The following is a 21,686-nucleotide window of genomic DNA, read 5'->3' on the forward strand; positions in this document are numbered from 1 at the left end:
AGTGACAAGTGTGGTTCTAATAATGCCTTTGTTAATGACAGCATTGTTTGCTGTAATAAGAAGTTTTAAGAATTTGTCAAAAACCCATTACAAACTGTGCTTTTTCTGGTTTTCATAACACTATTTTTACTGTTGTTTTCTCTATCAGGCTGTTTTAGATTAATCATCTTCTTTGTCCCATTTTTCCTTTAGTAGTGCAAATCTTAATATGATAGGCAGTAAATAATTCTGTTTCTTACACTTCTTTGCACTGCTTGGTTTGTTTCTGTTATTCACTCTTTCACTTTGGCTTCAGGACCCAAAGGAGAAATGGGAGTTATGGGAACTCCTGGATTGCCAGGAACTCCTGGACCAGTTGGAGATCGAGGATTACCTGGTGAAAAAGGTAAGAGAGAGATTTTCTCAAAATCAAAATTGTAAAATCCACCTTTTTCAGAACACAAGATAAGTCTAGAAGTAAGCAAATATAAGAAGTATGTTTGGACTAAGCTTTCCTGTAAGTTAGAAACACTATAAAAAGCCATATCCTAGCAGCAGTGGTGTTTGGGCACCAAGACATGGTTTTTGATACATTCTTAAACAATGCAAGGATTTACTAGGTGTGGGGATGCTATAGATATTGCTCCAAGAAAAATACAGTATTTGAAATTATAAAAAGCCAGCACGAAGATCTTAATTAAATGCTTCAGATAATACTCTGTATTACTGCCAAACTCCTGTCCTTATTGTTTCAAGAGTCTAAAATTAATGGCTGTGAAGTGGGAAAAATATGTCAACTTTCTGATAGAGCTATTGTGAAGTCCTGGTATAAGAAAAACTTCATAGCAGATGTTCCAGACATGGTATTTGGTGCTCAGAATTTGAATAAATAGCTAATTTAATTTGTTGTTGTCTACTAAGTATTTTTGCAGAGTTTTATATACCGTTATAATATTCAGTGCTGTCCCTTTATAGGTAGCCCAGGTTTCAAAGGTGTAGTTGGACCTCAGGGTGATCCTGGTGTCAAAGGAGATAAAGGTGAAGCTGGTCTCCCAGGAAAACCTGGAACGATAGACAACATGGACATGGTTAGTCTCAAAGGCCAGAAGGGAGAACAAGGAGAAAAAGGTAACTTTAGTCTCTAACTGTGGATAAGTGAAATTAACATATATTGTCAAGCAGTAGTGCTTTGAGTTCAGTTTTGTCTTAATTTTAGACAACAGTTTTTAAAATAAGATTGAAGAATTTCATACAGCAAATGCAGATATTTTTCTGGTATTTTTCAATTCCATAGAAACAAAGAATAATCACAGAACAAAGGGATTTTGGTTGAATGGAAAAAGTTGGATTTGCCCTTATAAAATCAATTTTACCTCTTTTATAAGAAGACTCTCAAAAGAAAATATATTTTAAAAGTGAAAACTAGAGCTTTCCAGAAAAGAAAAGCTGTCTTTCACATAAAACATATAGTGGAAACCCTGTTGTGGCCATGAAGATTAACTAAAAAGTGTAAAAAAAAAGTGAGCAGCCTTGTATGACAAACGTATTTCTTTGTGACCAGAAGAAAATTCAGAAAAGAAACACATGTATGCTACTCATACCAAGAGATTAACTTATGTCGGTTCAGAAAGATCTGGAAATAAGCAGGACAAAGGCAATCAGTTATCTCTTCAGAAACTTTGTGGTGGTAGAGTTATTAGCTTTTTTAGATAACAAATTCTTCTTGGATTTTTATTTTTACTGCTACATGAAAAATCAGTTGTTTAAGATCATTCTCTTTCCTACTTTTCTTTTCAAAGAAAAATAGTGTATATTTTATATATTTTTATTAAAATATATAATTTTTGTTAATATTTTAATAATAATAAAATTATTATTAAATTACTATTAATTGATTTATTAAAATTAATAGGATATTAATATTAATATTTTAATATATATTTTTATTAAAATTACTTTTAATTTTAAAATGCCATGTTTTTAATAAATATTAACTTTCTTAGTTAAAATAGAAGTGTAGAGTAGGAAGAGAGCTAATCCTGTCCTCTTTTCAAGACTTTCCAGTTCAGAGTCATCTGTACATTTCATCAGTGTATGTTCTCTGTTGGGCCCAGGACAGAGCACTTGAGACTCCTTTCCAGTTTGGCCATGAATCACCAATAACTATACTATGTTATGTTTGAACTGTGGAAACAGGAGAGTTTCCCAGTCTAGTTACCTCTTATCTCCATGTCCTGACTCCTTGTCAGAATGAGACCTGAGCTCATGTGTTCCACTTGGGTCTCAGAGAAACCTGGGCATGTGGGTAAACAGTACCTCCCAGCTTGGACAGCCAGGGACTGTGGGCAGTGGCATGAGCAGCTGTGGAGTACATCTGCCTTTAAGATGAGATGCAGCTTCTAAGAGCATTTTGTATTTAAAGCCTATAAAGATTTCACCTAGATTATTTTTTCTTGCTTGTTTGTTCTGGGTGCATTCCTCCCATTGTGGGGTTCCATTTCCGAAGGCTTGAGGTGGATAGGGAAGGGGTTACTCCAGCTCCAGGGGTTTCTTCAGGGTCCTGGACGCATGGAGGGGTTAGGTGCTCACCCCTTCCCCCATCCATGTGTTCCCATGGCAGCCGGAGAGAGACAGCACACAGCACGTGGAGAGGAGGCGAGAAAAGGAGTTTATTGTGGTTAGGGGTTTATAAAGCTCTTGGGAGGGTCAAAAGGGACCATGTAAGGTAAGGGGTCTTACAAAACACCAATCAGGCAGGGAACAGCCAAATAAGGAAGGGGTTAACAAGAGACCAATGAGAAGACTTCTTGATATCTTCTCAGGACATTCCTGAGACAGAGATAAGAACTGGCCGTGGGGGATTTTGGGAAGAAGAAACATGAGTTAGCAGAGACCACAAAAAAGCCATTTTAAAACATGCTTAAACCACAGTTTTCCCATATAATGCAGGTTTACTGCTACAGTTTCTGATCTTGATATATATGTTGGTATGTAAAGTTTTATAACAAATCCACATAGGTTGTTTTTCTATATTTTCTTGTCTACTATTGGCGTGTAGGATAATTAATTTCATTTCCAGAATTGTGAATTTGGCACATTGGTTACATGTATAAAGGAACCTTTGCTGAGAAATTCAAATGGTTAATTTCTTTCGTTTCTAAGTTCTTAATCTCACCTGCTCTAATAATGCATGCTTGCAAACTTGTATGCCCTACCTTTTTCTGACAGTCTACATGTTGCCCTGGCTCACACAGCCTGGGAGGGTAGATTCCAACCTGAAAATTTCTGCTCTTATATTGTCCTCTTCAGCCAAAGATACTTAGTACCGGCAGAGAAAAGTAAGCTAGTTATACTCCATAACTTGCTGATATTTTAGCTGCCTTCATTTCTCTAGACAGGAATATCACAGTAATGTTTTTAAAAGCTTCCAAAATACAAACTGTGCGGAGAAGACGCAGTATTTTTATGGCATATTGTCAGTGATGTTTAATGAAAAAAATTGGATTTGGACATCTTGAAATGTTTTTAATAAAAGCCACTTACTTAAAAACATTCAGTGAGCTGTCTTCACGAACCTGTTTTCCTGCAGCTATATGCAACACTAACAGGAATGTTTATGACCAAAAAGTGTGGACCTAAAGCTGGAGAAGAGGCTCAGCACAGAATAAGAGGTCAAACCTTCTGGAATGGTGAAGGTGCTTTAGCATTAAATGGAACAGGGAAAACAGCAAATTTCTGACTATGGACTAGCTGTTCTCATGTGCCTTTTTAGAGAGCTGAACAGTCAAATCAGTAATTTCTGTTAACACCTGATATAGTGTGCCACTTCTCAAATAACTCATTAATCTAGGTCAAACAGACATTGATTTCAATTTCTTCTAAAGATATAACTTGCTTTGTAGTTGCACAGACACCTGTAAAATTGTGATAGTTTGCAGCCTTTCCTCAGTATTGGTTTAGTGATTGGAGAGTTGTGTTTTACTCAGCCATTTCCTTGTTCATCAGAGAGAAGCAGCAGTGATCAAAAATCAACTGGAGGAATTATTATATCTCATTACAATAAATTTTGATAAAATTATCTCACTGTGTTTGTCTTCTTGATGTCCAGGGGACCATGGAGCAACAGGAGAAAAAGGGCTACGTGGGGATTATGGAGAACCAGGAATTCCAGGGAAGGATGGTGAACCTGGTACTCCAGGACAACCAGGTATGTCTGAAGCTAACAGCAGAGAGACTGATTGTCAGGTATTTTAAACCTTACTAACTAATGGGACTCTTAATTTCTCTGTTGTCCATAGGACCAAAAGGTGATCAGGGCCCCCCAGGGTACCCAGGGGATCCAGGAGTTCCAGGACAAAAAGGATCAGTTGGTGAAATGGGTTTGCCAGGTACTGATCGCTGGAAGTTTCTTATTATTGTTTTCCTCAAGTTAAAATAGGACATTATGGGAGAATTGTATGGAATATTTGTTTGTTGATCTACTAAACTGTTGCACTATTTGCAGGGACTGAATTTTAGGCTTTTGGAACATTAAATTTCAATCCTATTGTGGTATGCAAAGAATAGGATGGTCTCCTAAGTTTCTATATGCAAATGCCTTAGCTTGATATTTAGGATTTGTGTATTTGTTTCAGGCACACAGTTTTTCAAGTGATGCCTGTTTGTCTGTCTCTGTCTCTGCTATTGTGTGAACTGCATTAAACTGCTTGTGTATTTTGTCCCTTCTAAAAAGTTTGGTGAATTGCTGTGTACTGCATGTTAATTACGAACTGTAGTGATCTGGGAAGAGTGTTGTTGTGGAGGGGATTGGTGAAGAATAAAATGGAGAAGAACCTATATCTCAGCATATAAATTTTGTCTCCTTTCAGATGGCTTTGTGTCTAGCATATTTAGGAAATCAAAGGTAAAAGGCTGAAAGGGTGAAAGAGGACAAAAAAATATGCTACAGAAGAGTCTGTTTGTTACTGTAGTCCTGTTAGAGATTATTCAAATAAAGTTTTATTCAGCTCATATTTTTAGCAAGAGCTCTAAATCCAAGATTATGACCTTTTCTTGTGAGGGGAGCTTATCATCCCATAAACAGTCCCATTTAGAGAGTGAATCTCAAAAGTTGATTTACTTGCTTTTGTAGCTCTGAATAGCTAAGGCAACACTGAAAAATCATTGTCAACTCTGATAGGATACTACTGCTTCTGATGCGCCCATTTTCCTTTTCTCTTCCTAGGAACACCTGGAGAAAAGGGTCTTCCTGGAGTACCAGGTTCACCAGGCACACCAGGATTCCCTGGGCAAAAAGGTGAAAAAGGAGACAAGGGAGCACCAGGGTTTCCTGGGATTGGATTTCCGGGGTCTCCTGGTGAGAAGGTATTTATACCCCTAAGGATTTAATTGTCTCTACCAAGCACTTCATTTGAAAAGATGCTATTGCCCTTTAAGCTGTTTTATTATATTTTCTATTATGCTAATTTAAGTATCTTATGAGAAACTTGAAAGGTGTACATATGCCCAGGTTTAGATGCATTCTGTTTGATGACCATTATCTTCTGGGTTCTTATTTATTCTCTCTTCAGAGTAGGCTAATTCACAGTGCTAGAAGTGGGGGGAGGAGAAAAACTTTTAAAAACACTAAACAAATAACGTGAAAAGGGCATCTTACAAACAGAACAAATAATCACACAAAAGTAACGTTGCTGTACTTTTACAGAGACACTGGGAAGCTGAAAAAAACTATACAATGCTCAGATATTAATGAAAAGTGAACTGTATTAATACTGTCTATAAAGTTTAATTTAATCTCTAATAGTATCTGAAAGGATTCTCATGTGTTTCATATTCCTTTTCCTAGCTGTACAATGACAGTTATCATGAATTTATAAGTAAAACTTGTAAAAATAATACTAACTAATATGGTAGCAAACTTGCTGAAGACTTAAAAAAAAGATTATTTTTTTTTAAGATGATGAAGTGTAATAAGTAAGTTAAGAGGCTAATTTGGAAAAGACTTTGTATAACAGTCATAAAAATGCGTAGGAAACTGCTCATTTTCATATGTAGGTATTAAGCAATTGCTAGAAGAGTTAAAAACTCTCATAGTGGAATTTAATGCCATATTTAATCCTAAATTACTTTGTTTCAAAATGGAAAAAGAATGGAATTCCTTAAAAGTCAGATGGTTAAGAGAGGCGACATCTACTATTACAAAAAGGAAAAACTGTTTCGGAATTAATGTGTGGATTTTATATGTGCTACTTCTTCTAGGGAGAACCAGGAAGAACGGGTAGTCCAGGTTTATCTGGAGATAAGGGTGAAAAGGGTAGTTCAGGAATTCCTGGAATGCCGGGTGCCCCAGGTCCCAAAGGATCCCCTGGCATGGCAGGATTTCCAGGCAAGTGTTTATGCTTTTATAAAACAGAAATTGCAGTGAAAAATTAAAGTGAAACTTATACAAAATATCCCACACATAAACCCATGTCTTCTTCCTTTCTTTAGGAAGTCCTGGCCGCCATGGAGAAAAGGGTGAAAAAGGACTTCCTGGCTTAAGTGGCATTCCAGGTTTAAAAGGAGAACCAGGTAAAAAGAAATATAAAACACCAAATGCTATTTAAAGTATTGTTCACCTCCAGACAGTGGCTAAAACAAATTCTGTAGCATTCTACATTCATTTTGGTTCAGATGTTTCATGGTACATTTATTCACTTCATAAGCAAAATAAGACATTGCCATTTCCAAGGTAAATCTGAGTCAGTGTAGTGGGGGGCTAATACTTCTTTTGCGCTGTTTGAGGAATAGATTTTACCAGCTTCCACAAGACTGGTTGTTGCTATAGCCATTAGCTCTGTTGTTTCTGAATTAATTTAAAAACAATACAATTGATCTATATGTCCAAAATTGAATCACCACATTAGCATTGTTACACATATGTTAAAGAGGAAATAGAGTATGGAGGAGAGTAAGTCCATTGCTGTTAAGAATATGATAACATTTTTGATCTTGGAGTCTTCTCAGTTTTCTGGCTGCAGCACACATCATCTTATTGGACAATGGACTGTGCTATTTACAAGTCTTTGCTGGAATCCCTTCATTCTAAACTCACTGAGATTCGTGATAATTAGCTATGTCAAAATCTTTAATACTCAAACCATGTCTCAGACTGATTTAATTCAGAAATAACCTCAGAGAAAAGTCACACCTGAGTCATCATGCAGTGTGTGCTAGGTCTCTCTGGGAGCAAAAGGAAAAGTTAAGTTTTTCTTTAGAGGAAAGAAAAAGTCATAGGTGAAATGAAAATGTCAATGATTTTTCAGGTGAACCTGGTGCTCCGGGTCCTGCTGGTTCCATTGGTCAGAAGGGTGAACCAGGTTATGATGGGATTCCAGGTGCAGCTGGTGCAAAGGGTGAACAAGGTATTGTGACTGTCATCTTAAGTTTATGTGGCACGAAAAGGCACAGAGACAGGCTACACAAGAGTAGCTGGTAGAAGTGTGTGCTGGGTTTGAAGCACTTTGGATGAAACCTTAGAAAATAAAGTCAGTATGATGTCTTGCAAACTACTTACTGTCATCCATCATTGTAAAGCTGATCATTTAGAAGAGCAAATGTGTTTAATCAATGTAGTCTTGAAAGAATTTCTTTCACAAAAACTGGCAGTACTTCAAAGAATTGTGTTTTGGCATTAATTTCAGCCTGCAACTTAGCTGTGAAATAGTGGAACAGTCTTGCCTTTATTTAGGGTAGGGTTTTCAGTCATACAGGACCCATTGTGCTAAATACAATACCAACGCATAACAAAAACAGCCTCTGCCCTGAAGAACTTTTGCATAAGCCATTTATTTGAAGTTTTTATTTGCTTAATAGACTTTTATTCATTACAGGTTAAATTTAAGTACTTTCCTATCTTCTAATTTCTTGCTGTTTCTATGCTGCAGGTCTTCCAGGTAGAGGACTTCCCGGATTTCCTGGTGCAAAGGGAGATAAAGGTAAAACACTTATTTAAACAAGAGGCAAACCTCCCTCCCAACATACTGTAGCCATAACTCTGTAATGCAGACATACTTTCTGCTTCATTCTTTTACATGCTATACCTTCTCAGAGCAGGCAGAAGCTCTGAGAGGCTCAAATACTAATTTCTATTACAGTGGCAACATCTTGGAACATGAGTTAGATATGCCCTAAAATAGGTAATTATTCATAGTGTGGAATTTACTGCAAGCTGTGCTGTGATGAGGTAATATAAATAACACCTGTATTTGTGTGCTGTGCTTTTGACCCCAAGTATTTCTGTTTTCCTACTAATTCTGCAAGAATCAGAATCTAGTGAGGCTCTGTGCACCAGACAGCTATAGGTAGTAGTTTAGTGGCCAGGATACTGTAGTAATTTTTTTCCTGAATCTGTTTTGCGGCCCAGATTTATTAATCGCTAAAATAGTTATTTTCTATAGCTCAGTAGAGCATGTCTAACCTATGCACAGGAGCATGGTGCAGAGATGCAAAAGATAGCAGAGACCTGATGAGATCTTACTGGAAATTGTTATTACTTGGACTCAGGACTTATTAGCTTATTAGGTACAGGCACAAAGCTATCACAGTTTCAGGTCACTACACTGTGCTGTGACAACAGCTTGATTGACTTGAGTCAGTGCTTGTTCAAGGTGTCTGTAATGCACCATGCTCATAAGTATCTCTGAGGCACTAGACTGCAATAGATACAGTAGTGAAGAATTATGAAGCTGTTCCTGTTAAAGGAAATTGTTACAGGACTTTCAATTTTAACCATCCAGAAAACACAAATGATTCAAGTACATCTATGCAATTAACATGACATGGCAGATTTTGAAGAACTTATATACCTTTAAATATCAATGCCCTACCTTACTCATTCATTCTATAAATACAGGAAACTTGTCTGGGCAATCAAAAGTGATAAATCAGAATTTTAGAATATATTTCATTTACTGTATTAGCCAAATAGCATTCATTAATTGCTGAGAAAGCCCTAATGTTAGAGAACTTAATAAAATAAATTTTCTAATCATAACTCAGTAGGGCATGTAAAATGCTAGATTATGACAACACTTTTCTCACCCTACCCATATCTCTCAATATGTTACCTCATTTAAAAAGATCTGGGTTTAGAGTAAATATATATTCAGCTGACATAATTTGTGTTCCAAATGCATTATAGTTCCAAAGAAACAAGTCCAGTATTTAAAAACTTTGTTCTGCTCAGGGAAAGGGCTAGGGATAGTGTTCTTTATAAATTTTATTTCTCTTATTATTGTACTTACACCAACTATTCTATCTTCTTTTTGCTCAATCATGATCTGAAATTAGATTGAATTGCAATTGTTAAATATTTGCACAAGTCTGAAAGTAAGTACAAAATGTCTAAATCTAGATCTTAAAGAAAAAAGTATTCCATTTTCCTCCATGAGCAAGTCATTTTGTGCTTAGTCAAGCAAAACATCCCTTACTTGGCTATGACAATAATAATTGTAATGCAGTAAGGTTTTGGGGGCTTTATAATCCTTGTATAAGGAGTGATAGCGAAATGCTGAGAGAGAATGTTAATCTATTTTTAGAGTGACTTAAAATAGCCTGGTGATTATTTTAGATAAGGAAAAGTATGTCAGTTAAATTACTTTCCTCATACTTTATATCATAATGTGGAGAATAATACAGTTTTTATAAAGTTTTGCATTTTTATTGAAATGTATGAAATCAATGTTTTGATTAGGAATAGAACTTACTATGAGTGGATAGTAAAGCAGAAGATTTCAGTCATTGTGATCTTTTCTCTAATCATGTTCTGTGGTTGTTTCAAATCTTAGGTGCAAAAGGTGAAGTGGGTTTTCCAGGATCCCCAGGAAGTCCGGGGATTCCAGGACTGAAAGGAGAACCAGGATATGTAGGTCCACCAGGCCCTAAGGGCAGCCAAGGTCTCCCTGGACTACCAGGAAGTGCAATTGAGGGCCCTAAAGGAGACAGAGGACCCCAAGGCCAACCAGGTCTTCCAGGTAATTCTTTATCTTTAGTATTATTGTACTGATGTTCATCAAAGCTCACCTAATTAATTAATAATGTAATCAATATTGCATATCCTTGTTTTTCCTCTTCTCACAGGTCAGAGAAAACTGCCTCTTTATAGGTAGTTTGTGCTCTGCACAAATTTTGACGCTAAATACTCTCTTCTGGCTTGTAGGTTTACCAGGTCCATCAGGGCCACCTGGACCTCCAGGTCAGAAAGGGGCCAAAGGAGAACAGGGAAGCAATGGCTGGCCAGGGACTCCTGGGGGTCCAGGAATCAAAGGTGATCCGGGTTTCCAGGGACTGCCAGTAAGTTGCTTTCGGTACACTCCAGATTTGCTGAAAGTTGGTTCTTGTAATCAATGGATATATTAATCATAGAGTTTCCTGTTCAAAGTAGTGATACTTTATGTTCAGTGTCACTTTGGACTTACTGCTGACGATGTAAAGTCAGTTTGAAAACATTTCATTTCTCTCCTTAGAAAGGCTGCCTACCAATAAGTCCCAGTGAGCTAATGAACATATTAGAAATTTATAGATAGTGAGTGGTAACATACAACACTCAAAATACAATTTACAGTGTTTTAAGAGTACAGGATGGCTGCAACGCATCCATAAATTCTGAAAATACATTAGTAGTTAATTTTAAAGGTGGCATATTTTGTGATAAATTGCTTTCTGAAAATACCTGAACTGTTTGCTTTTGTTATGAAAGCTTTCAAATAAAGTGCACTTTCACTACAGTCAATGATGAAATATAGCCTCTGATTTAGAAATACAAACAGGCAATGCTATTAATACATCGTTGTCATATATTATTCATTTCCCCTGGCCTAAAATAGTCTCTTTTGTGGATATTAGGAAGAATGAAATAGAACAGGACAGTCACCCAGAATAATTGGTCTTCTATAGTCTTTCTCTCGGAGTGTCTGATGCCTTTCACTGAAAAATATGCTCTATTTTTCAACTTGTCGTTTTCTCTTTCCTACTACACTGGGAACTGGAGTTGTTTAGCTTGGAGAAAAGGAGGCTCAGGGGAGACCTTATCACTCTCTACAACTACCTACCTGAAAGGAGGTTGTAGACAGGTGGGGGTCATCCTCTTCTGCCAGGTAACATGTGACAGGACCAGAGGAAATGGTCTCAAGTTGTGCCAGGGGAGATTTAGGTTGGATATTAGGAAAAATTTCTTCACTGAAAGGCTGATCAGGCATTGAGACAAGCTGCCCAGGGAAGTAGTGGAATCACCATCCCTGGAATCACCATCCCTGGAAGTGTTCAAAAAATGTGTGGATATAGCACTGAAGTTTTTGGTTTAGTGGTAAACATGGCAGTGTTGAGTTGAAAAAGATTGGACTTGATGATCTTCGAGGTCTTTTCCAACCTTAATGATTATACTTTAAAAAAAAGACAATGATAACAATAATAATAATATTTATGGAAAAAGAGTTAAAAAAGTAGGTAGGTGTGACTCGACAATTCCTAGTGTACAAAAGGAAGAAAGACTCAGGAATTAGGTCCTGATATGAAAATCAAGTCTTTAAAGGTCCACATTATCCTTGATAATGCAAAGATCTACTGCATCTTTTTCTGTGTCCAGGTGTCACTTCACAGAGACATTTGCATCAGTGTTCATATCTTTTTATATTTCATACCATATTGTAGCATACAATACCAGCTTTGAAGGTAGTAAATTCCAAAATAATATTCCAGTGTATTTTCTCTTGTTTAAGAATTTGCAGTACTTCTGCAGAAAGCTAACATTTTATGCCCCAGGAAATTGTAAAGCTTTTCACAGGTTGATATTTTAGTCCAATACTGTTGGTTTATCAGGAATGGGAAATGCCTAAGGATTTTGATTCCATGCCTTCAATCAGAAGAAAATGTTTTACTATCCTCGAGCCACAATGCATAATAGCAGGTTGTTAACTCGGTGTGAAATGCTGCAATGAGAGTGATATTAAATATTTAACTTCCTCTGGTGATACATACTAAGATGAGGTTCTAATGTCTTCATCTTCCCCAGTGTGACAGGCTCCTGCACTGATTACAGCTCAATTGCTCACACAGGTCTCCAGTAGCCTGTATCAGAAGAGAGATTTTGTTACTATATGGGTGACACAGCCTGTTTAAAAATCCTATTCAAAAAAAGTGACTGCAGAAGTTAGACTGTGAAATGCTAATCCTATGGCTTTTTTCTCTTTGTTTTAACGTTGAAATGAGAGAAGAAACATTTTCATCATTTTCACAAACTGAAATAGTTTTGTTCTGTTTGGAACACATCCAAAAATGTTGTTTGCCAAGCTATATCTGATGAGGAAAAAAAAATTTAAGAAATGCATACTATTGTGGAAAAAGTATTTTGATGGAAAATTTCCAATAAATTCCTCTTATAAATCCATTTTGTAATTATAACCTAAAACAATTTTTTTAAAAACCCTTCTTTTACTGTGATTGACTCATGACTGAGTGAATGTTAACTCTCCTGTTTTGTGCTTCAGAAGTTCACATGTTGATACAAAGAGATGGCCATTTCTTTAAACAATCCTGCATACTGTGACTGAAGGAAACCAGGGAATCTTTCTTCATTCGTGCATCCCTTAGCGCTCTATTGAGGGTAGCATTTCTTTTATTTAACTTTGGGAGTGTTTACATCCATTTTTGAACTAGTCATCTCTACTCTCTTTATAGTCAGTGGAAAGAATCAGACATTTGTAGGGAGCCATTCTTCTCACCTTAATATCAACATCTAACCTGCATTAAATGAAAAGTCGCTCCTGTGTGCCTATTCTATTGCTCTGCAAGTATGATAAGATGCATCCTACTGTTCGTATTATTTTTACCAAATATTCAATTTACATCTCCAGTCTCTGATTGGTAGATTAGTTAGCAAAGGGATTTTTTTTTTTTCCTCTGCCCGTTCCACATTTTGTTATATAGTGGACTATCACTGCCATATTACTTCAGCCAGGGAGAAACTCTAAGCTGTATTTACAAAGTTTTTGCAGATGATCTGCAACGGACAAAAAAAGAAAAGGAAATTAGCAGTCATTTGAATGACTATTTACAGTGTCTTTTGAAATATGGGTTTGGTTTTCCCTAAAGTGAGGCTACAGTGAAGTTGTTACCATTAATTTCAGGGGAACAGTTTAGGATGGAGGAGTTTGCATTGTGTTTGAAGTGTTTTAAGTTCTTGAATATTTTAGCCCTATTGAAAAGTAAAAATCTTCAGAGGATTGTAAGTTGTTGAGCACATTTAATTTCACTCCATGTGTGAATGTAGAAGTTTTCAAGTCTGCTGTGGTCTAGAATTACCCCATTTAATTATCTAAATAGCAGCTGTCTGCTGGGACTGCACTGAAATTAGTGTTTGCTGAGATTTGTGTTTACTGTTGTCTTTCATAACAATATGGTCTATGGTTGAGAACTTTTTTATTAGCTATGCTGCTAGTGGGACCTTATTCTGATCTGGTATCTTTGTAAGACAAAAGGTAGTTTAGTAAGAACAAGGTGTCACACTTGTTCCTTTAGGAGAGGCATCTCATCTAAACATGGGAGAGAATAACCATTCCTTAAACTTAACATTTTCTTCATGTTATGGGTTTTTTCATAGGTTTCCAAAAATAGACAGCCTATTTGAGAATCATATCATAATAGTGTAGGATAACTATGCTTCACATTTTCTTTTATGCAGGGTAGTCCTGGTTTACCAGGAGATATCGGTCCAAAGGGTGATCTTGGACCTCCAGGAGTTCCAGGTGTTCCAGGTGAGAAGAAAACTTACCATACTCCTAAAAAGTATGCAAAAATATTTCTTTCATATACTTCCTCTCTCAAAAGAGATGCTCAAAGAATGTTGACTCTCTGTTGCAAAGTACTGAAACAGGACATTAAAAACTGCATCAGAAAGCATACAAGAACTTTGAGATTTTTCTCAGGGTTTTTTTCCTTTTGCCTGTTCTTGCTTTGCAAATTTTAAATGTGCACTTCCTTTAAAAGGCAGATGTAAAATCGATTGTTAGATATTACCAGTCAAGAATCTTCAGGATTTTCTTGAGAATTGAATATGCAAATGTTATAGCTATATATGAGGAAACATGGGCTCAGGATGCCTCCATTGTTGATTATATTGCTGCTACTGTCACCATCATATGCATGATAACACCATGTGTAACAGATCTGAGTGTGGAGTCCTGGTGTTCACCTACACATGTGTATGAAAAATAATTAATAGAAAAAACATAATGCTTACAATTTATAGAACTTTATTATTAAAGTAAGAGAATTTTGAAGAAGAGTAAGAGAAAAAGTAAGAGAAATTTGATTTCAGTCATAATCTCATTGGTGACTTACTGCAGTTGTTTTTACTGTGTTCCTGCAAACAGTTAAAAAGTACTAGTGCAAATAAGTCACATCCTTTACAGGATCATGGGGTCATACATGATTATTCTGCACATATCCTTCCAAATCAAGAAATTACTGAATTTTCATGTAAATATTTCTTTTACTTCAGGTCCAAAAGGATCTCCTGGCTTCCCAGGCCTTAAGGGTGAGAGAGGTGACCAAGGTCTTCCTGGATCTAAAGGTATAATATAAAAACTTGCTCTTTATTCCCAGATGTTGTTGGCAAATTGGTTATTTGTGACAAATCAGTTGATATCTCCATCATCCTTTTATTCTGTGTAAAAAGATAGAATATGAAACCAGATATCATGGTATCAGCATCTAAATAATCAGATTAGATTTAAATAGTGGTTATAGAGTGAATGTATTTATCTCCAGCTCTGAAAAATGAATACTGATGTATTGTCATTATTAGAATCTTTAAGTAATATCCTAGAACCATAGATTCTTAGAATGATTTGTGTTAGAGGGGACTTTAAAGATCATCTAATTCCAATCAATCTGCCATGGGAAGGGACATCTTTCACTAGGCCAACTTGCTCAGAGCCCCATCCAACCTGGCCTTAAATGCTTCAAGGGATAGAGCATCTGTAGCTTCTCCAGGCAACCTGTTCCAGTGCCTCACCACCCTCACAATAAAAAAATGTCCTCCTTAAGTCCAACCTAAATTTACACTCTTTCTGTTTTAGACTGTTGCCCCTTGTGCTGTCACTCCTGACCCTGGTAAAAAAGCTCTCTCAGTCTTTCTTATAAGCCCCTTTTAGATATTGAAAGGCCGCAGTGAGGTCTTCCTGGGGCCTTCTCTTCTGCAGGCTGAACAAGCCCAAATCTTTCAGCCTGTCTTCGTAGATCTGTTCCACCCCTCTGATCATTTTCATGGCCCATCCTCTGGACCTACTCTAAGAGGTAAATGCCTTTCTTGTACAGGGGACCCCAGAGCTACATATAGTACTTCAGGTGGGGTCTTACAAGAACAGAGCAGAGGGGGAGAATTACCTCCCTGGACTGGCTGGCCACGCTTCTTTTCATGTAGCCCAGAACCGAATTGGCTTTCTGGGCTGCAAGTGAACATTGCCGACTCATGTCCAATTTTTCGTCTACCTCTGTTCTCAACTCCTTCTCTGCAGCGCTGCTTTCCATCCATTCATTCCCCAGTCTGTACTGATATTGGGGATTGCCCCAACCCATGTGTAGGACCTTGCACTTGGCCTTGTTGAACTTCACGAGGTTCCCATTGGCTCACTTGTCAAGACTGTCAAGGTCCCTCTGGATGGCATCCCTTCCCTCCGGCGTATTGACAGGGGCACTCTGCTGGGTTAGGAACTGGCTGGATGGCCGGGCCCAGAGAGTGGTGGTGAACGGAGCTGCATCCAGTTGGCCGCCGGTCACTAGTGGTGTCCCCCAGGGATCAGTGTTGGGCCAATTCTATTTAATATCTTTAATGATGATTCAGATGAGGATATTGAGTCCACCATTAGCAAATTTGCAGATGACACTAAGTTGGAGGGGAGTGTCGATCAGCTAGAAGACAGGAGGGCTCTGCAGAGGGACCTGGATAGGCTGGACAGTTTGGCTGATTCCAACGGGATGAGGTTCAACAAGGCCAAGTGCCGGGTCCTGCACTTTGGCCACAACAACCCCATGCAGTGTTACAAGCTGGGAACAGAGTGGTTGGAGAGCAGCCAGGCAGAAAGGGACCTGGGAGTTTGGATTGACAGGAAGCTGAACATGAGCCAGCAGTGTGCCCAGGTGGCCAAGAAGGCCAGTGACATCCTGGCCTGGATCAGGAACAGTGTGGCCAACAGGTCCAGGGCAGTGATTCTTCCCCTGTACTCAGTGCTGGTGAGGCCACACCTGGAGTGCTGTGTCCAGTTCTGGGCCCCTCAGTTCAGGAAGGATATTGAGGTGCTGGAGCAGGTCCAGAGAAGAGCAACAAGGCTGGTGAAGGGACTTGAGCACAAGTCTTATGAGGAGAGGCTGAAGGAGCTGGAGTTGTTCAGCCTGGAGAGGAGGAGTCTCAGGGGAGACCTCATCACTCTCTACAACTGCCTGAAAGGAGGTTGTAGCCAGGTGGGGGTTGGTCTCTTCTCCCAGGCAGCTATCAGTAAGACAAGAGGGCATGGTCTCAAGTTGTGCCAGGGGAGATTTAGGTTGGATATTAGAAAGAATTTCTTTACAGAGAGGGTGATTGGAATGGGCTGCACAGGGAGATGGTGGATTCTCCATCCCTGGACGTTTTTAAGATAAGACTGGATGTGGCACTTGACGCCATGGTCTAGCAACCACAGTGGTAGTGGATCAAGGGTTGGACTTGATGTTCTCGGAGGTCCCTTCCAACCCAACTGATTCTATGATTCTATAATTCTATGACTACATGGCTCAGTTTCATGCCATTTGCAAACTGCTGGGAAAACTCCATGCAACCTAAGGTCTGGAAAGCTATTTCAGTCCATGGGAGGTCTATTTGGCTGGAGATACCAGCATAGATAGGCTTCTCTTTGGGAAGCCTTGCAGTTTAATTCACAAATAAAGTCTAGAACAGATTGATATCTTGTAGCTATAGGTTCTAGTCTTTGACTACATAAATGGCAATACGAGGTAACATTGTTTTGGGGTGTTGTTTTTTTGTTGTTGTTGGTTTGGTTTGGTTTGGTTTATTGTACAATATTTAATACATGCTGATTTCCTCTGTTAACTTTCACAGGTTTACAAGGCCCACCAGGCCCACCCGGTCCTTTTCAGCTTGTTAAAGGGGATCCTGGTTTGCCTGGCCCTGTAGGACCAGTTGGTCTCAAAGGATTCCCAGGACTTCCAGGCCCCAAAGGACAGCAAGGTGAGAGTTTCTAACTTGCCAGTAGACATACATTTTAAGTAATGTAAAAATAGACCAGTGGTAGGCTAGACATTAGAAGATTTTTGGTATAATATTGTCCAACTTTTTATAAGCCCCTTAAATTGTGTCAGTGATGAGGAAGAGAGTCCTTTTTGAAGCTGGTCCAGAACAGATGCCTTCCCAGTTATTTTTTTATAGGCTCTCACTCTGCAGTCATCACATCAGTATCTGGGATTAGCAGTAAGCAGAACGGCTTGCAATGCTCTGTTCAGCTTTTCCCCAGAATGTATTTGTTAGGCTGTCTTCTGTCTTTAGTGTTGAATCCAAGCTTAATTACTGTGTGTCTCTGAGAAAAGACAAGTGTGAGGAAACACACTTGATTCTGAAGCGGAAAGTGCTTCCTGAGGAAACTTGTTCCATGGTCCTAGATTTCTTATTTTTGTGCAGACATTGCAATTTTTATGAAGAGTAGGTGAAATGCAAAGATTAAACACATTAGAAAATAAGAGAATGGAGCAAAGGGTAAGACAAATGAAATGCTGGCACAAGGACACATGTCCTCCAGAATGACAGGACATGAAGAGTGGGAGCTCAGAAGTGTTAAGATTCTAAGGGAAAGCTTAAGTTGCAACTCTGCAACTGCTGTCCTTTAGGAGACAGCTATGGATTTGAACACAGCAGGGGTTTGCTTGTATGGGATCTGTCGCTATTTACTAGTAGTCAATTCAATACATAAACACAATATTATTTTTTGAGTGATGAGGTAAAGGACAGCTGTGAGTATCTAAAGCTTCTGATGGGTTGCAGAAATGTTGCTGTAGTGAAGTCAGAATTTTTCCTGAAGTCAGAGTTACTGAGTTAATGTAGAACTCAAAGCATCCCTAAAAATTGATAGAGGGCAGGCATAATATGTGTCTGAAAACCTGTTTGGAAAAAACTAAGAGGATACCAATTTTCCCATTCTTCGTGATCCTACTTTCTTATGGCCTGTTTTTGATTGAGTCATATGATAAGCATATGAAGAGATTGCTGCCGTTCCTTTTCATATTCCAGGTAAATACTAGTCATTTTAGAAGCACACCTTCTCCTTACTTCTCTATTCTTCTCTACTATAATCACTTTGCCTGCAGTAACCCTCTTATGTGATCTAGATATTGAACCAAATGCACTTGAATCTTCAAGTTTATGCTGACATGTACCTGTGCTGTACTGTATTAAAACCAAAAACATGGAAACTAACATGAAATCCTATCCAGTAATAATTATTCCTTTTTTTCTTCAACAGGAGTGACAGGACCTTCAGGTGTACCTGGACCACCTGGTAGTCCAGGGTTTGATGGTCAGCCTGGGCAGAAAGGAGAAATTGGTCCTTACGGTCCCCCAGGTAAGCCCAGAAGTTCTTCAAAGACTTGATTTCTTAATAGAAAAATAATATATGAGATTAGATGTGAATGTATCTAACTTCACTTCTTTAGTTATGTAGGAAGAGTACTGCTGTCTGTAGAGATATAAGGAGACTCTCTGTATTGTAGGGCCCAGAGGATTCCCTGGTCCACCAGGCCCTGACGGCTTGCCTGGGGCTATGGGCCCACCAGGTGCACCATCTGTTGCTCATGGCTTCCTTGTTACCAGACACAGTCAAACCACTGAAGAACCATCATGTCCATTTGGAACAAGGCTGATTTACCATGGCTACTCCTTGCTTTATGTGCAAGGAAATGAAAGAGCACATGGCCAAGATCTGGGTAAGTACAGACCAAATTAGAATTCAATTAAAATTAATTACAAACCAGATGTTTCTTTCATTTGTAGAAATGTCTTGAACAAATCTGTGTAATTACTCTTGTCTAGCTGGTGCTTATTATGCCATCTAGTTTGGTACAAGAAATGGTTTGGTGTATATTGGAAACAGTGTCAGTTTATTTAAGAAAGTCTTTATCAAAGCCTTTGACGTGGTCATCCCTGGTACCTTTGAAGTCAAATTAGTGAGATATGGGCTGCCTAAGTAGACAAGGTGAGTGGAAAATTGGTGGGTCCATCAGGTTCAGGTGAGCAGATGTACAAAGTCTGAGTGGTGGTTGTTGATTAGTGATGTCCCTCAGGAATTAGTACTGGGCCAATGTTTAATGAATTTGTTAATAACTTGTGTGATGGGATAGAACACACTCTCAGCCTGTTTGTTGGTAATGCCAGATTGGGAGGAATGGTTGATCCCCCATTGGGCACGGATGCCTTTCAGAGAGACCTGGCCAAAGTAGAGAAAAGGGCTGAGAAGAACCTCAAGTTGTTCAATAAAGGCAAATGCAAAGCAGTGCACCTAGAATGAAATAACCCAGTGCAACAGAACAGACTGGGGACTGGCTGCTACTTCCAGTAGCTTCTGAAGAGCTGCCTTGCAGAAAAAGACCTGGGAGCCCTGGTGAGCAACACTGAACATGATTTAGCAGTGTGCCCTTGCCCTTTCCCCGCTGCTCAACCTACTGGACTACACTGGCAAAAAATGCAGATGGAGAGAAGTGATTCTTTTCCTCTGTTTGGCTGTTGTGAGACACAGCCAGCCCAGACTTGAGCATTGCAGAACAAGGAAGATGTTGATATACCACAGTGAATACAACAGCTAGCTACTGAAATGGCTAGTGGGGTCTGGACAGTCTGATGGAACTGGGTTTGCTCAGCCTTAACAGGTGTTTGGGGGAAGGCCTTTATTGCAATTTACAATTGTCTACAGGGTGGGTAGAGGAGATGGGAGTCAAGCTCTTCTCAGAGGGGCCCAGTCACAAAAGAAGCAATGGACACAAGTATGAGATACATTTCAGTGAAACATAAATAAAAGCTTTTTTTACCATGCTGATGGTCAGCCATTGGAACAGGACCTCAGAGAAGTTGTTGAATCTCTGTCTTTGGACATACTCAAAACTCAGCTGACTCTAAACCCAATCAACCTGATGTAAATGGCAGGGGATTAGGATAGGCTTCTAGAGGTCTATTCCAACCTAATGTATTCCATAATTCTACAAGCAAGACCGGACTACTCTTTGCCTTGCCCTATTACTTCCTCATGGAGCTAAGAGAAGTCACTTCCTCTGAGAGAACTGAGCCCTCCAGAGCAAGTGTCCTCTGCTTTTTTTAGCTGCTTCTGGAAATAATTGTTTGGCAGTTGGCAGTGGTTTGACAAAACTGTGTTAAGAAGTAACCTTTCACTTAACATTGCAGGCACAGCAGGAAGCTGTCTTCGTAAATTCAGTACCATGCCTTTCTTATTCTGCAATATCAACAACGTTTGTAATTTTGCATCAAGAAATGACTATTCCTACTGGCTGTCCACTCCTGAACCCATGCCAATGAATATGGCTCCTATCACTGGTGATAATATCAGACCATTCATCAGCAGGTAAGGTTTCAATTTGCTGTATTTATGAAGTGAAGAGGCCTGTGAAAATAGCATAGGTTACTTTATTTTTCTGGGAAAGGCTTTTAATCTGTATATTTTTATTTACAGCCTTTAAATTTAAAATTTGAGTTCCTTTGATGAAATGTTTCAAAATGTTCATGTTTTCAGTTTAGACTTTGATAAAAAATAAATCCATTCCAGGGGAAACCTAAATAAATAGAGTAGTCGATTTTAAGTATCATTGATATGAAAAGATTTACTTAGAAATGTTGTCTTTCAAAAGCTATGATGTACTTTGAAGGAGAAAAATTTTTGCATTTATTCACAATTCTTGTCCAAAACACTTCTAGTTTTTTGACTAGCCATAGCTAGAAGCTTTTTAGGGCTCAGTTTCCTTTTGTTTGAAAATGTTAGCATTATTTATCATACAGTAGACTGCCAAGCTTCTTCCATTGTTTTGGACATTCTGCTTGAATACAGCCATTATTGTCTGAATCAGAGGAAACAATTGCAAAATCAGTCATCTATTTTTTAATAATTCCAGATTCTCAACTAGCATAAGGAGTGGCACTCATATCAGGCATATCTGTTCTGCATCAATCCAACATGTTGAATTTTTGGTCCATTTTAGATTTTAAGGCTACTAGTAAAAACTCTCTTGGCCTGATATGTCCAGTGCTGAATGCAGAGTTGTGAGCAAAAGTGCAGTAAACTGTACCACTGTTGTTAGATGTGGATCTGACAATGGAATCTCCAACGTACAGCTTAAGTGATAATCATTAGATATAGGCATTACTATAGTTCCTATCATTGCTTCTAATCTGTAGCAACTCTTGCTGATCCCTCTTCCACTCATGTATAGTGAATGGGAGTGGAGATTCCTGGTAATGTTTTCTCAGGTCTGTATATACCATCCAAGAGAAAAGACAATCTAAATCCTCAGTGGGTTGTAGTCTTGATATCTTGGTATGTTCAAAAAACTATATGGCTCTACTGCAAAACATTTGATACTTATTTTGCACAGTGGAATTCATCTTGTTTCTGCAGTTGTACCCT

General features: G+C 38.5%; 1 protein-coding gene across 1 annotated transcript in view; it reads left to right on the forward strand.

Annotated features, from left to right (window-relative positions):
* COL4A1 (collagen type IV alpha 1 chain) overlaps nt 1-21,686 on the forward strand; it is a 124,257-nt gene that overhangs the window by 95,326 nt on the left and 7,245 nt on the right. Inside the window, exons 33-49 of the mRNA XM_027675104.1 lie at nt 296-385; nt 955-1,107; nt 4,088-4,186; nt 4,278-4,367; nt 5,204-5,343; nt 6,238-6,364; nt 6,469-6,549; nt 7,284-7,382; nt 7,905-7,955; nt 9,807-9,992; nt 10,178-10,311; nt 13,697-13,769; nt 14,516-14,587; nt 17,111-17,239; nt 18,525-18,623; nt 18,772-18,984; nt 20,453-20,630. Coding sequence (XP_027530905.1) covers nt 296-385; nt 955-1,107; nt 4,088-4,186; nt 4,278-4,367; nt 5,204-5,343; nt 6,238-6,364; nt 6,469-6,549; nt 7,284-7,382; nt 7,905-7,955; nt 9,807-9,992; nt 10,178-10,311; nt 13,697-13,769; nt 14,516-14,587; nt 17,111-17,239; nt 18,525-18,623; nt 18,772-18,984; nt 20,453-20,630 — 2,014 coding nt within the window. The remainder of the gene's footprint in view (nt 1-295; nt 386-954; nt 1,108-4,087; nt 4,187-4,277; nt 4,368-5,203; nt 5,344-6,237; nt 6,365-6,468; nt 6,550-7,283; nt 7,383-7,904; nt 7,956-9,806; nt 9,993-10,177; nt 10,312-13,696; nt 13,770-14,515; nt 14,588-17,110; nt 17,240-18,524; nt 18,624-18,771; nt 18,985-20,452; nt 20,631-21,686) is intronic.

The sequence above is a fragment of the Neopelma chrysocephalum genome, unplaced genomic scaffold, assembly GCF_003984885.1.
Source record: "Neopelma chrysocephalum unplaced genomic scaffold, ASM398488v2 Primary Assembly neopelma1_25, whole genome shotgun sequence".
NCBI lineage: Eukaryota > Metazoa > Chordata > Aves > Passeriformes > Pipridae > Neopelma > Neopelma chrysocephalum.